A 17,203-nucleotide genomic window follows, 5' to 3' on the forward strand; every position below is an offset into this window, starting at 1 on the left:
GTCAGGCATCTACACAGTCTACGAAGGGGTGTCCCTGCTAAGTCCAGTGCCCATCTGGCGCGATATATGTATAGGTTTTAATTCTCTATATTGCAAGGCCAGCCCTGATTTCAATGATCAGTCCTGTTACCTGCACACGCCATGTGTGCTCATCTGACAATGGGGACTTGATTTGATACCTTAGGAAAGATATCTTTTCCTTCAAAGACTAGAAATTGGTGAACTGTAGGGTTCCATTCCTATATCCTCCCACCCAGGCTAGAGCCCTGCATCAGATGCACTAAAAAAAAAATTAGTCATACAGCTCTCTGCAGGGAACATATTTTAAGGGGGTCACCAGCTAGCTCTGCCACATGAATCCTCTTCTCAGCTTTTTCTCCACACCCCTCCACCTTGTCCCATTCATGCTAGGGAAGTGGCCCAATCTGTGGTGCCCTGTGGTCATTCTCTTTTCCAGCTGCTCCAAAATGCCATGTGTTATTAAAATCCTGCCTGGCTCATGCCACACATCTCTCTGCAACGCCAGATTGGCATCTGTTGCCTTCAGGGAGTGTAACCCACTCATCGCTTTTTACATCATTTTATATTTCTGTGTTTTCACCCTAGACCTTAAGCTCTTCTGTGAAGGGTGCGGCATGGGAAGCTCCCTTGATTCTGAGACTCTAGCATTTGTTTGGCACCTTGAATACTTGGAACCCTGTATGATGGGATCCAAAGTCTTTGCTAACTAATCTGCTGCTTCTAGCTCCTTCCAGCCTCAGAAGGAAGGGAAGTGGCAGGAATGCCTGGCCAGAGAACATGGAGGGGGATAAGGGGCTGCAGGTACAGGAAGGTGGAGCGTGCCCTGGTGGCGCATGTCCCCAGGCCCAGATAACCCAAGGCCTAGCAAGCTGATTGCAACAGTAATGGCAAAATTTTGTAAAAAAGTTAAGTATTGTAGTATCATATATGTTTTAAAAATAGCTGAGTAATTGCTCTTGGAATTGCCATACTTTTTCCTAATTGGATATGCAATTCTGCTTGACCAATTTGACAGAGACATGAAAATATCCACGTTCAAGGACACTGAAGCATACTCACTTTTGTAGAAGTTACTGGGAAGATGAGCACAGATGGGCAAGGAGCAGAGAGGAGGAGAGGGAGGGCAAGAGACAAAGTGTCACTGCTGGTGCGGCTTCTGGATGGATATGCCAGCCTGGATTACTGTGTGAATAATAAGTGCAATTTTCTCCTTGGATGGTATATGATTTTAAATGCTACAAGCTCAGATGTTTCCCAGGCTGCTGTCAGACCATTTTCTTGAGAGTGTCTCCTATGGGTGTGTTCCTAGACTGGAGTGTGCAAGTATCATGTAATTCCAGGTTGAACTTATTTCATTTAATTCTAGAAGCAAAAGGTAACTGATTTTGGAGAACCCATTACTGACCTTGTGTTGGACAGTTTCAAAATAAGGCAAATTCACAGTGTCTATTATCCATTAGGGACAATGATTGTTGGGCATTGCCTCATTGGTTAGGACACTGTTAAGTTTGGTAAGATAGCCGAGGCTGGGTCAGGTGTAGAGAAAACTGGTGAGACCAGGGTGTGGACCATCCCACCCTGCTGTATGGTCCCAGCCTTCTACTTCTCTTCAACCAATTAACTACAATGTTCAGGTAATAATGATAACAATCATCATCACCACTAACATCATCACAGCCATCATCATCATCATCACCAACACCACCATAACCACCACCATCATCATTAATGCCACCATCATTATCTCTACCATCATCACCATTATCCATCATCACCATCACCATCATCATCACCATCACCATCGTCACCATCACCATCACCACCATCACCATCGCCACCATTGCCACCATCACCATCACCACCATCACCACCATCACCATCACCACCATCACCATCGCCACCATCGCCACCATCACCATCACAACCATCACCACCATCACCATCACCACCATCACCACCATCACCATCACCATCATCATCATCATCATCATCACAGAGACAAACATTTATTGAGTACCTACTATTTGCAGGGCTTTCTTTTAAGTGCTTTACACATATTAACTAATTTAATAATTATTACAACTGCATCAAGTATGTACAATTATTAACCCCCTTTACAGATGTGGAACTTGAAAAATTAACTTGCCTAAGGTGGCGCAGCTAGTAAGTGGCAGAGCCAAAACTGAACACTGATGGTGTAGTGTCAAAGCCTACATACGTAACTACTTCCCCACTTCCTTGCCTGGCTAACCTCACTCTACAATAACCTGCTTATTTTCAAATCCCAATTATATGCAAAACTTGCTTACACAATGTCTGGAGCTCAAGACGAGCTCTATGCTGATCCTGGTCTGACTCTCACCACCTGCCCTTTCCCTGGGCTCCTTGGGGAGACACACTGAGACAGCCATTTGGCACAACCCCTTCTTCCAGCTCTGAGTGCTACACTGGGACACCACAGGTATAACTGTTTATGATGAATCATCCTGGATTTAAGTGAGGCCAGTCAGAGCAGTGCAACCTGGCTGGTGAGAACAAGAAATGCCCTCTGATATCTGTGGCTAGCAGGCAGAAGACAGGGCAAAGAAAATCATAAAAGCAAGATGAAAGAAGTACACAGAAAGGTGGGTAAAAATAACAGGAAAGTGGGCAAGGAATAAAAAAGATGGAGGAAGACATCAGCTGCGAAACATCTGCAGCGGAAGAAGTAAGGAGAAAAACCCCAGGTACATGGTATAATTATGGGTTATCAACCCCAATACCGGCAGCCGTGAAAAGTCTACATTTATGTCCTGATTTTCAGAACCATTCTAGGCCTAGAATTAGTACTCTGGGAAAGGTTTATTCTACTTGTTTTATTCTACATCTTATACTCCAAAAGGGATTATACCCCAAATTCAAAAAGACCTTACAGGGGTGTCATTCCTGGTTTTAAGTGTTTTGTTGTTGTTGTTGTTGTTTTTGATGAAGTGACCATGCAGAGGTGAATACAGGCAACCAATGTGTTTTGTTTGTCTGGCTCAGGGTATTTTTTTTTTTTTTTTTTTTTTTTTTTTTTTGACTGAATGAGTTGCGAACTTATTGAAATCCAGAAAATGTAAAAAATAAAAATATGGACATTGAGCTTCTCTTTAAAGTTTAAAAGATCTGGCAACACTGACCTCACATTCTTGGAAGGAATAAGTATGATGGTAAATGTTTAACAACTGATTTGTAGAATTTGCCAGTTTCCATAGTGGAAACACCCCCACCATAGTTTCAAGCTACTGACATGAAAGCACTGAAATGCATACAATCAGCTCTTCTGAACCAAGCTAGGCAAGGGTTTTCAGTCCAAGAGAATGTTCAGGCAGCTATTTGACATCCTTCCTCTACGAACTCCTAATGAACCAAACAGACCTAAGGAAGGGTAAAACCATAAAACCACTGGGAACAGGAGAAGAGCCCCACATTTTTGTACCTTCCAGGAGCTTCACCAAGAAAAAGTCTGGACAAGAGTCAGTGAGTGGGAACACCAACTGGCTGTCAAATGCAAGAGATGGTAAGACTGACCACTTTAGGGGTGAGGAAGTGAAGGGACCCTGCAGAGCCCCTGAACCACCTATGGCTCCCAGTGGCAGCTGGAGGTGAGAGTGGGCCATAGGATTGGCTAATGGTATAAATTCTATCACTGTTCAGCCTGTGGTTGCTTCTATACCAGCCTACCTGTGGCAGGTACAGCATGCCTGGGCAGGAGGGGTGCCAGCATGTGGGGGGTATGTGGGTAGAGACTGGCTCCCGACAGGGCAGACAAGCCAGTTGGAGGGGGAGGATGCTGCCTTGACTGCCTCCCCTCCCCCCACCATGACAGCCTTCTTTCTGCAGCTCCTCCCCCACCCCTTTTGCTGCCCTTTCCTTCAACCCTGCACACTTGCCTAAGAAAAATGTCAGTTAAGCTAAACTTTTTCCTTATTCTTTATCTGGACTTGAAAAAATTAAACAGAAGTCCCATAGGGACCAAAGAGTGCAGTTTTCTTTTTCATACTGCATACATATTGTTTTAGAAATAAAAGCTAACGACAAGAGGAAAATTTAAGTCTTTTTAACTGCATGGTGTGCGGGCACAAACTAGAAGCACCAGACATGCAATTGTCCCAAGACTTCACCACAGCTTTTGTCATTATACGGTACCCTGACATTTGTCTTGTTGATGGCGGAGAGGGTGGGGGGGTATGAAACACAAGCTTCCCCTAGCGGGAAATGGGGAGACTCAGCTTACAGGGAGGAACATGGGAACAGGTGCTGGTAAAGGATATGCTTCTCTGTGGTGATTGGGGCTTTTGCGGGAGGTTGGATCCCATTTAGGCCTTTGCAGCTATAATCAGGACCCCATGAGAGAGCTCTGACTTGACTATAGCGGCTGATTCTTCTGCTGCCCAGCCCCTCCTTGAAACCGCTGCCAAGTAGAGGGGTGAGTTCCCTTTCAGAAATCTCCAGGGGTTCCGTTTCCCACTGAAGGAGGCATAATGCACATCATGGCATTTTAGTCTGTCTACTATTTGGTTCAAACCTGCCTCTCTAGCCTTATTTTCCTCTCTAGCGTTTTATCTCCTGTACACCAGCTCTGTGCCCAGCCCTGCACCCGGTCAGCATGGGCGGGGGAGCTGGATTCAAATCCTACACACACACACAGATAAATACATATGGGGGATAGCTGTTGTGGGGCTCTAAGAGATGGAGGATACAAGGTATAAGAGATGATATATGAGAAGTATCGGGTACAGAACAGACTTTTTCTTTTTTTTTTAACTTTTCCGTCCCCCACTCTTCTGCTGCTCCCATTGTCTTGGGGATCCTTACCCCAGTTTAAATCTTCTCCCTCCTTCTAAGGCTTGTTTTCAAGACAACCTGTCTAGCAGTCTTATCCCATACTCCATGTCAGAACTCAAGTCATGTCTAGAACACTAAAGACATGCACTTGGGGGTCTGTCCTATTCACTTGGGGACCCTTCACCCTACTCTTGAGCACAAAGTTCACTAAGCACGTTCTGCAGGACTTGAACGGCAAGTGGCATGTTCACATAAAACCTGACCCCAAAATGACTTCCTTCATTCAACAACATTCACACTGTAATCCTCACTTTATATATAATTACGTGAACTGGCTGAGAAGCACAGCAACTCGCCCAGACTCGCAGCTTGGAAGTGGCAGAGCTGAGTTTTATGCCCCAGTCTGACAATTCCCCACGTCTTTCCAAGCAGTGGGAGCCGCCATCTTGCTTGATCCTTCCTCACGCCTATGAAGCAGGTGAGAAGGCTGTTCTTTATTCCCCATTTACAGAGGAGAAATGGAGTCCCACAGCCAGTGAACGGGTCCACATTGGTATGGAGCTGTTCTGCACTCAGGCCTGATTTTACAGAGCGGAGGAAGGGGCATGAAATGCAAGGCTGCAGGGAGACAGGGAAGGAGATGAAGAGAGGCTGAAAACAAGAGGCTATGACAGACTTCCGCAGTGCTTGGCGTGAGGACCACAGGGCTCCCACCAACTTCTGGCCCCCCTACCTGTACGGCCACCACTGACAGGACCTCCACGGAGATTCGATTAAACTCATCAAAACAGCCCCAGGCACCAGTCTGAGCGAGGCCTTTGTAGATGTTGCCGCAAGACTGAAATAAAATGTACAAAGATTAAATTACTATCAATATCAAGCTTATCAATACACACCTAAGTCATTTTCCATCCTCTTTATTATAGGTACTTCCAGACTTCTAAAGACCACTAGTTAGAAACTTGTATTAAAATTTCAAGAACAATTAAATTTTTGATGGCTATGGGTGCCAATGTAAGTCACAGGATCAAACAGAACCTTTTCAAGACACTTAGAACAAAATCCCTTCAAAATGTCATCAGGCTTGCATTACTGTTGATTCTGTAGCTTTCAAAATCCCAGGAAATGAATAAAATATTACTTTTCTTGCACCATACTGACAAAAAGCCTCCCACTCAACCTTTTGCATGCACTGATGAAAAAGTTTATGTCTGTATCTTTAAATCCATGCCCAAATACCCAGGTTTCCCAGAGTGACAGAAATCTAGAAATGGGGGGGTGGGGGGGAGGTGGGACGTGATAACATCTATAGAAAGTAAACTACAGGTAAGTCTTTCAAATGAGAGTAAGGAAAGAACTTCAGAGGAAAGATGCCGTATCTGTCCTAAAAATAAAAACCATTCTGGGCATTAAATGTGAACTAGTAAACCATGGAGCAATATAAAGAGAGAGGTTACTGGGAGACACTCTCAAGGTCATTGGCAAGGACACATCATTAAAGTGTTGGCAAATGCAAATTGTAGAAAAGTCCCACGTACCAGCTTTGGGCATAGCTCCTGGACTAGACACAGGGGGCTCAGTCCCTCTAAGAACTTCTAGTTGGGTTTGGAGACAACGTATGCAAATAAAATAGGTAAAGTGCTATGTGAGCAGTGGTTCCAAAGGATAGTATAGACCACAGATATTCTGGAGTTCATAGAGGAGTGGATCAAAATGCTCTAGAATGATCAGTTTGGCCAAAGAGGTGAGTTTCACATAGTATTACAACAGCACTTTCTACAGAATGCCAAATCTAGAAGATACTCCTTGAAGACAAGGCTTTTTGGTCAAGCAAACTTGGGAAACACATTGGTATAACCTACTTTTGCTAATTTATAACATTTTAAGGGCCTGAGAAGTCCTACAAAATTAATTAATTCAACTTTGTTATATGGCTACAATTTTTTTTCCCCTCATGCAACCCCTGGTTTTCTCAGATGCATTCTGGCAAATATTAGTGTAGGGGAAAGAACACAAGAACAGAAATCAGAAGATATGGGATACTGATGTCTCACAGAACATATATTGGGAATGCGGGCTGACTAGCATAATACTATCTGTGTAGGCAGAACGAAAGAGCTTTCTAGGAGGAGGAAAGATTATGGACAAAGGATGAGCAAAACCAAGATGTTTCCAGAGAAAAATAAAGGTGCCTTTTGGCTGGAAAGTTGAATTACTAAAGGAGCTCATGGTTATGAAAAACCCTGAATTATTATAAGGGATCTTTGGAGGTTTGAAACAGAGAAAAACATGACGAAATCAACATCTTAGGTGAACCAGTCTAACATTACAGAAGCTAAGTTGGCTGAGGGGCAGACTTTGAAAAGGGAGGGAAGAATAAACCCCTCCTTTTATTAAGCCCCTTGAATTAAATGATTCCTCTATTCATTCAGCAAATACTTATTGAGCATGACTATGTGTCAGGAATTGTCCTAGGTCGTGAGGAATCAGCAGTGAAAAAGGGAGACAAAGCCCCTATTTTCTTGGGATTTACATTCTACTGGGGAAAACAGCTAATGACGCAAAAATAACAAACTGTCAGCTAGTAGTGTCCCACTGGAGTCTTCAAATGTGAGTGATGTGGTTATTTCAGATTGAGAGGTCACAGAGAGTCTCTCTGAGTTCCAGGCACTGTGTTTGTGTACTCAAAACAATACTACAGCTAGATATTACAACTATTATATTCTGAGGATACAGATACATATATATTATTAAATATTTGAGATATATATTATATTATTGTATTATATATATATATATATATATATATATATATATATATATAGAGAGAGAGAGAGAGAGAGAGAGAGAGAGAGAGTAATATCTATTATTATATTTGAGATAATAATAGCAACCTGTCCAATGTCACAAATATATAGTTAAGTGGAAGTTCAGGAATCAAAATCTATGCTTTCCCACATTAACAGTGGTTTTAAAAGCTTTTTAAAGGTGTGGATCCCCTTCATCAAACAGAAATCCAATACACAAAATAGGAAAAATAGCATTTTCATTGGTAGGGGACTTGTCACCCCCACACTTTACCCCCTGAGGTTCTGAGCAGAACCGCAGGACTCTATTTTGTCCTACTTTTGACCCCACCACAACAGTACAATGACTAGCTAGGCTGTGGTCTTACCTTGCTATAAAATGGTGAGTTACTGGGCTAGGATAAGGGCAATACGAATAGGGTTGAAAACCTGGAAGCAAGAGGCCTGCTGAGGGAAGAATCAACATTTGTGACTGATTGGAACTATGAAACGAAAGACATGACACAATTAGGATGTCTCAAGCTTGCCACACTGGACCACCGAGAAAAATAAGATTATCATATTAATGGCAGTAGGAATCTGGCCAGAAGGAAGATGGGAGTTAGTAGGAATGGCCTGAGAAGAGTGTCAACCAAATACGAGAGAAGGGCATCCAAATGGAGACCTCCACTGCCCAGGTAAAGAGAGGACTAGACCCTGAGTAAATCTGGCAGATGGATTTGGGCATCGTCAGTACCCAGGTAAAACATGAAATCATGAAAAGAGGATCAGAAAATGAAATTGAGAAGGCCAGATCAGAAAGCTAGGAGAATTGTGGAAGTATGTTTCAGAAACCAAGAGACTAGGGTTTCAAGGAGTGAGTGTTTTATAGATAGGGTTGATGCTACAGAAAGGTCAGAAAAGATCCAGATACGTTCAGATTCAAAACCATTTAATGTTTCAGCAATAGCCTCTCCAAAATGAGGTCAAGGAAATGAGGTACAAGGAAAGTATTGCTGCTATAATATAAAGAAGACGTTAGCACTAAAACTGTAGCCATTTCCAGAGAAAGTGGCTAGTTTTATAGGTTTTTCCAACCAGCACTAATAAAGCAATAACTTTGCCTTTTCCTGAAATCTTCACACTGTTCTGTGTCTACCCCATTACCCGACGCCTCCTAATAGAATTCCTGTGACAAAAAAGATTGTGAGCATCCTTGACTATAGCCCAAAAACTCCTCCCTCTGTTTCACCTCCCACCCCTCCCCGTGTTTACTAGGTTATTTAATTTTTTAAGGCTGTCCTTTCTTTTCCATTTTCCTACCCCATCATCTGGCTCCTCACTCTCTCTAGTTTGAATGACTGCAATGCTCTCACCAAAAGTTTTCTTTCCTTCCAGTCTCCCTGTCTCCAAGGAGCCGTCCTTAAATACTATGTTTTCATCATGCTCCTACTTCTGTTCTGAAACTTGCAGTCTTTCTGTAGCCCACGACTTCCAGGTCAGATTCTCTCAAGTGCCTTTGTATCCCTCCCCATCCTTATTCAACCCCATCTCTTATTTCCTCCTGTTCCCCAATCCACTCTAATGTGCTCAGCCAGTGTTCCGTGTTTACTTCTAGCGTGTTCTCTCGAGGTACAGAAACAGAATATGTTGCTGGAAGTGTCAAGAATGACACATGAGAATGATGCCTGGTGAGGTGCATGACAGTTCTTCCTGACCCTCACTCCACTCCTCTCCTTGTCCTGCCAAGCCCTGTGAGGTAAGTTCAGAGGTGAAATCAGAACGAGGGGCAGGGGAAGGGCAGCAACTGCATAGAGAACCTGGTCATGTCTTTAAAGCTCACATTTTAATGGGTTTGGCTGTATTAAAACGTCACATGCCCTGTTTGGCACTCACCCAAACCTTAAACATCCTCAGGTCTCACACCCTCCACAATGCCTTTCCTGACCAGCTCTCTCTGTGGCTTTCCCTCTACTGTATTCCAGGGCTCAAAGTTGTTAGAACATTAGCACTCAGTGTAACGCTGTCTGGCATGTCCCCTAATTATTTCATGTCTCTTTCTTGTCTCTCCAAATGGACTGGGTTATATCCAACCCATCTATCTATTTGTCTGTCTATCTGTCTATCTGTCTATCTATCTATCTATCTATCTATCTATCTATCTATCTATCTATCTATCTATCTATCTATCTATCTCTATTTTTGGTATCCTCCCATGCTGCCAACACATGCTGAGCAATGGTGATACTCAAATTAACTTGATTGCTGGAGAGTACTTTGTGATCAAAATAATTCTGAATAGCTGGACAACAACGGGAAGAGGAGGTTTACGAACAGCTTAGCGATGTTGTTTGGTTACAAAGGATGTTTGATGTCTAGGAAGGGATCCCCTTCCTTTTGGCGTGCTTCGCTACGGCCATACCTATTGATGGAAATTCTGCTTGCATCTAGCCTGGACTCACGACCAAAGCTTCGCTCACTGTTCAAACAAACTAAAGACAGACTTCCCCCTCTCACTCTGTACTCTGAGAGGAATTGGTGGGGTCAGGATTCAGTTGTAAGTTTTGACATGATTGCGTAAAATGGCCTCAGTGACCCCTGGCCCTGAGGCCAATTCATCTGCTTGTCCACTGTGCTAGGCATGACCATGAAGAGACTGGCTGATTTTCTTCAGTCAATATGCCAGGTCTTCTACATCTAAACGAGTATGTCCTCCAGAATGTACCTCTTGGGAGACTGTACTTATTTCAGCAATGCTGCCATTGCTCAACTACAGAAGAATCTAGAAACTGAAAATAGTCTTTAAGGCTAAGTTTGTTTACTTCTTTAAACAGGAAAATAAACTTTCTTCTTCCAGCCCAATCTACAGAGAAGTATTATCTTAATGTGTTTATCAATAAAAGCAACCAAGTTAAAATTTAGAGCATGTAGACTATAGGGAGAACAGTCATTTGGGGTCTGAATCCTCCTTTTGTTTGCTTGTTATGAGAAAAAAAAAATGGTGCCACAGGATTCTGCAATTCTCTGCACAGCAAAATTTTATATCTAAGAGAAATTATTAAAGTTACAAGAGGTGAATCTCATTTAAAGTGTTCTAAACATGGTAAGTTCAAGTGTTACCTTGCAAACTCTAAAATTATTTTTATTTATTTAAAATTTTTTTTATCTTTTTTAAGTTTATTTTTTATTAGTTTCAGGTGTACAAAACAATATAATGATTACATTTACATCCCTCACAAAGTGATAACCCCAACAAGTCTATTACCCATCTGACTCCGTATATAGCTATTATAATACCATTGACTATATTCCCTATATTGTACTTTACATCCTGTGACTATATATAATATGTAATATATATAAATTACAGTTGGCATTCAATGTTATTTTATGATAGTTTTAAGTGCACAGCGCAGTGGTTCGGCATTTATATAATCTACGAAGTGGTCCCCCTGATAACTCCAGTACTCATCTGACACCCTACAGTCTTTACAACATTATTGATTTTATTCCCCATACTGTATTCCACATCCCCGTGACTATTTTGTGACTACCAATTTGTACTTCCTTATCCCTTCATCTTTCTCACCCATCCCTCAACTCCCTCACATCTAGCAACCATCAGTTTGTTCTCTGTATCTATGAGCCTATTTCTGTTTTGTCTGTTCATTTATTCTGTTCTTTAGATTCCACATATAAGTGAGATCATACGGTATTTGTCTTTCTCAGTCTGACTTATTTCACTCAGCATAATATCCTCTAGGTCCATCCATGTTGTCACAAATGGTAAGATTTCATTTTTTTTCTATGGCAGAGTAACAGTTCATTGCATAAATGTGTAAAATTATTTTAAAATTATTTTGCAATCAATTTATCACATGATTTACACACATAAATATTTAATCTATCCTAATGCATTTGTTTTATATTTTTCTACTCCAAATTTATTTACATGCTATCCTGTTCTCAACAGGGACTTAAGGCAGTTTGTCAAAATATATACAGTAAAACAAAATAAAAAGAATAAGACAGTGAGGCAATCTGTCATGACACTTTTTTTTTTTTTTTAAAGAATCTATCTAAGGACTAGTTGTGAGTAGAATGCTGCTAGCTAAAAGTGACCTAGTGGGTATTTTGCTTCTTTTGCTTTTCTTTATGACACAAAACCTCGAATACATTAAAAATGTAAAAGTGACGACTGCCTAAATGAAGATCATTAGCCCCGCACTTATCTTTTGTGGGCGTCTCTTGTTAGAAGTAACGGTTAATCTAGTCTGTCTTCAGAAGTCACACCTGTCTTCGTAGAATATTTTGTCCTTGTGGGTATTCTGGGTAAAATGACCATTTTTTTACAGAAGAGCCGAAATATGATTTTTATGTGAAACCTTTATATTAGCCTTTCTATGAGCCTTTCTCTGGTTCTAGGTCAAATAGGGAATTTAGGGCTTTGGATATATGTTCAGCGTCTTCATTTTACAGATGATGAAAAGAAGACCCCAAAACGGAAGTAACCCATCTATGGTTGCAGATCTCACCAGTGGAAGCAGATTCCGTGGTGCTGAGGTTTACAAGGAGGTTGACAAGTTTCAGGGGTCAAGGGCCCCGATGTCTCCTGTGAAAAGGGGAGCAAGGATCTCCTTGTCTGAGCCTCTGAGCTGGGCCAGGGGGGTGTGGGGAACCCTGGTCCCCCCCCCCCCCGGTTCCTAATCCCTCCCCGAGCTGGGCCTGTACCTTGTAGTCCATCTGCTCTGAGCAGTTAAACACGTAGACCATGATGCCGAGCGCTCGGCCCAGGTCCTTGGTGGTCTCTGTCTTGCCTGTGCCTGCAGGTCCCGCTGGAGCCCCACTCATGGTCAGGTGCAGAGACTGGGTGAGGGTGATGTAGCACCTGTGGAACACAGGAGGGCATAGGTCATTGTCAGTGCCACAGGTGGCCCGTGAACAGCTCTGGCCCTGCTAGGTCCTAGTGACAGAAAGCGGGAAGGCCCACTGGAGGCCTGAAACTGCTTCTAGAAAGGAAATCCTAGAGCCCCCCACTCCCATGTATTCCCCACAGTGCTGTGGGAGGACTTTGTAAAGAATCATCTGATCAGGATGCCCCCTCCCTGAAGGGCATCGGTGGCTCTCTGCTAGCCTGTTCCTGATCTTGCTCCTCCCTACTTTTCTTGGTCATTTCTCAGTGCTCCCCTTCCCCAGCCCCCATACTTTAAAGTCCATTCATGAAGAGCTATTTTCACTTGTCCAGTGCTGTGCTCTGAATGTTTGTGTGCCCCCCAAAATTCATAAGGTGAAATCCTAACCCCCAAAGACTATGGCATCAGGAGGTACGGCCTTTGGGAGGTGATTAAGTCGTGAAGGTAGAGCCCTCATGAACAGGGTGAGTGCCTCACTACAAAGGCTCCAGAGGGATGCCTCGCCCCTACCACCGTGTGACGACACAGTGAGAAGGCACCATCTGTGAGCAGAAAAAGGGCCCTCGCAAGAACCTGAGCATGCTGGCAACTTGATGTTGGACTTCCCAGCCTTCAGAAGTAAATTTCTGTTGTTTATAAGCTACCCCATCTATGGTATTTTGTTGTAGCAGCCTGAACGGACTAAGACACCCAGATTTACTAGGGCTGTGCTTGTCCCTCTCTCCTTCCCACATCCAGCCCCCAACACACCCAGTCTACCTGGATTATGTTCCTCTTCAAGCTTTGCCTGGCTGATGGCTACTAACCCCTTGGGGCTCGTATGTGTCATTACTTCACCCACTAAATATTCCTGGACCCCTCAACACTGGGGTAAGTGAGCAGATGTACCTCAGCTGAGTTCCTACTCCACTTAACTTCCAACTGTGTGTGTGTGTGTGTATATGTGTATATATATATATATATATATATATATACATATACACATACACATATGTAGTACATATTTATATAATATACATCTTATATAATAAGCACATAGAAAAGATGCTCAAAATCATTGGTCATTAAGGAAATGCAAATTAAATCCACAATGAGGTATTGCAACACACCTAGTGGCTATAATAAAAAAGACAGACAATAACAAATGGTGAGGATATGGAAAGATTGGAAACCTCATACATTGCTGGTGGGAATGTAAAATGGTACAGCTACATTGGAAGACAGTTTGGTACTTTCTTAACCTTTTCATTGCATTAATTGATTTCAAGTTTGTTCTCTAAAATGTGTCAAAAGTCCACAGAAAATAATTACAGTATATATAAGTAAATACCATTAATGTGCTACATTTTGGTAAAATAAATGATTACTTTAAAATATAAAAATTTCCTACTGTTAATCATTCTTGAAAAACACAGAATTTATAGAAAAATGTACATCTGCTTTCCTAAACTTCCTTTCTGGAACACTGAGCTCGTGGGGTAAAGTTGAATGCCGCAGTCAGCGTCATGGAAATATCATTTGACTATAGACGAACATCACAGTGAAAATGTTAAAAAGTAAAGATTACCATATTATTCAACAATTGTCCTAGGAATTTAACCAAAGGAAATAAGAATTTATGTTCACACAGACAGACTTAGGCAGGAATGTTCATAGCAGCAATATTTATAACACTAAGAACTGGAAACAACCCAGATAGCCATCAATAGTGAATGGATAAACAGCATGAGACGTAGCCACGAAATGGAATACTAGTTAGCAATATAAAGAAGTGAAGTACTGATACATTTTGCATCACGAATGAACCTCAAAAACATCATGGTGATGTTTCATGGAGAAAGAAGTCAGATACCAAAGATTCCATATTGTACCATTTCATTTGTGAAATGTCCAGAGAAACACAGAGACAGTGGCTGCCCGGGAAGTGGGGCGGGAGGGGGGACTGACTGCAAATGGCGTGATCACAATGTTCTAAACCTAGACTGTGGCAATGGTTGCACAACCCTATGAATTTACTAAAAATCATCACATTGTAATGGATGAACTTTAAGGTATGTAAATTACACCTTATTAAAGCCACTAGAAATGGGCCATTGGCCTAACGTTTTAATACTTAGCAAATCAACAGAAAGGCTCCCAACCTGCAGGCTGGTCAGGAAGGGGCCATCTGTGGGGGTCTCTGAAATGAATTCTCTGTTTTTGAATTTGATATCTGGACTTAACCAGAAACTCTGAGTTAACGCCTTTCATGCCAGATGGTGTCTGGATCTCCACTGGAACCAAAATGGTTTTGAAAAGACTTAAAGTGAGTCCCCGAATTCTCTTTCAGTAAGTGCGAGCTTCGCTTCATCCTTTAAAAGTGAGACCCAGGAAGGCAGTTCCCCAGGCAGAGAGGAGAAGTGTGCAGACTTATTATCCCACCTGGAGTTTTCCTGTGTAATGGACTGTTGACTCAGCTGATGAGGGGTCCTGGGCTGTCTTTAACCCCTGGTTGTCTAGGCTCACCTTTCCCCCTGGGCTAAGCTCACATTCGAGTTGTTGATCCGCCAGGTGGGCCAGGCCACAAGGTGAGGTGAGTCAGGGTTAAGACGGAAAGCTGGGTCTCCTCTCACCTTGCTCAGTCATTGTAACCATTTGGCAATGCTTCTCTCCTCTCTCAGACATTCATGGTTAGATCCCCGCAGAGTCCTCTGTGCAGCCTTCACTGTATCTGCCCTTCTGGGCTGAGTTCTGGCTCCAGATTGGCCCCTATGCCTCCCATCTCTTTCAGCCTCAGGCTTCTAGAACTATTTGGGGCCTGCCAGCAACCCTGAACCTCCCATGGGAAAGGCAGCTGCCTAGACTGGTGGAATCCTGACCCTCAGGCAACTTTCCTCTCTGCTCTCTCCCCCACCCCCTTTCTGGCCCAGGGCTGCCTCCTCTGCCACCCAAAGGGCAATCCCAGGCCTCTTCTCTCTGGAACTTCAGGGTTCTTATGGAATCTTGCAGGCATCCAGAAGCACAAACTTTCACAAAAATAGAATTCTCATAGAAAACTCAAGAATCTCTCAAAAGAAATCCTCAGAACTTGATGTCAGTCTCTTTTTGAGCATCTACTGAACTTCTGGTTATCTCCAGGAGAAGCACTGGGGAGAGAATGTCAAAATATATGTTTTTCCCCATAATCAGAGCTCTCTAGAGCTGGAAAGGATTTCCAAAATTAACCAATCCAATCCCTTTATTTTACAGATAGGTAGACTGAAGTTCAGGAAAACAAAGTGGCCTGTCTAAGGAGTTCTAATAACTACGGCAGGGACAGTGGGGCTGTAGCTTGGGCTATGAGAAAAACAAAGAAAAGACACAGTAGTTCCCTCTTCTGCATGATGGGTTGCCATTATGCTCAGGTCACTAAACTAGCAGAATGTCCTAAACCTTTGGGACACATGCCCCTGCTCTAAGATACCATCTGTGGTCTTATTAGATTGTCCATCTCTTTAAGCATCCACGCCAACTGCTTCGATTTGCTTCTCTTTCCCAGTGATGGGAGCAGAATGTGCTATAGTGGATTCAGGTAAGGACTCAAGTCAGACTGAGTTCAAATCTTGCCTCCACTACAAAGTGTTTGTGAAACTTGCCCAAGTTATTAAAACTTGGTGCTTTAAAAAAATGTGTTATTAAGGTCCATTACACAGTGTTTTCTTTGTACAAAGGAATTTAGATAAATTTTCTGCTTTCAAAACAAGAGCAACCTGTGAGAATGGCAAGGAATCCTTTAAGAAGAGCACTTGTCTAGCCAACGAACCCCATCATGGATATGGGTCAATTTAGTTTAGCAGCTTATTGGGAACACAGAACCTTCAGTATTGGAAAAGACCTCATAGGATTGGCTCTTTAACCATGCCATGCTCCTTCCAATTAAATCCTTCAAATACGATCACGTAGCCTTTTCTTCCTCAAGGCATGATTTATTATTTTAGAAAGCAGCCCCTTCCACACTGAGCCAATTTTCATTGTTTGAAAGGTCTTCCTAATATCGAGCTGAAGTCTCTCTTGTTTCCTTTGGACAAATGACTTGTATAGGCTTTGTTCTTATTTGTCCCACCAGGTTCTTATGAGGATAAGAAAAGAGATATGAAAGTGCCTTGAAAAGTAGAAAGCCCATTCACCGCCAAGGTATTCTTTTTTGAGATAATAAATATAGAGAGCATATCTTTTCCTTTTTCTTTTTTTTTTTTGGATACAGTTATTCAGTTGACAGATGAAAGAAATTATCAAAGATACCATATCTTGATTTCAGTTATGAATAGCCTACAGCTATCCCAGAAATGTGGTCTGGCTAATCTTAGAGTTGGTGGAATCTCAGTTCATATGTATTTGTTTTCTACTGCTATGTAAGAAATTACCACATACTAAGTGGTTTAAAACAACACTCATTTATAATCTCACTTCTGTAGGTCAGATGTTCAGGTGGCTCCTGTATTAAGGGTCTCAGAAAGCCAAAGTCTAGGTGGGTATCAGTTGGCTGGACACTCTAGGGGAGAATCTGCTTCCAGGCTCATTTGTGTGTTTGGCCGAATTAAGTTTCTACCAGTTATAGCACTGAGGTCCTCCTGGCTCGTGGTAGCTCCTAGAGGCCATTCTACCATCCTTGCATATGCTTCTCTCCGTCTTCAAGATCAGCAATGGCATGTCAAA

At 42.5% G+C, this 17,203-nt stretch overlaps 1 protein-coding gene across 1 annotated transcript in view; it reads right to left on the reverse strand.

The window, feature by feature from the left end:
- Window positions 1-17,203, reverse strand: part of DNAH9 (dynein axonemal heavy chain 9) — a 241,202-nt gene that overhangs the window by 182,886 nt on the left and 41,113 nt on the right. The window contains exons 10-11 of the mRNA XM_074319350.1: window positions 12,348-12,504; window positions 5,564-5,668 (exon numbers count right to left, since the gene is read on the reverse strand). Coding sequence (XP_074175451.1) covers window positions 5,564-5,668; window positions 12,348-12,504 — 262 coding nt within the window. The remainder of the gene's footprint in view (window positions 1-5,563; window positions 5,669-12,347; window positions 12,505-17,203) is intronic.

The sequence above is a fragment of the Rhinolophus sinicus genome, linkage group LG15 (assembly GCF_036562045.2).
Source record: "Rhinolophus sinicus isolate RSC01 linkage group LG15, ASM3656204v1, whole genome shotgun sequence".
Taxonomy (NCBI): Eukaryota; Metazoa; Chordata; class Mammalia; order Chiroptera; family Rhinolophidae; genus Rhinolophus; species Rhinolophus sinicus.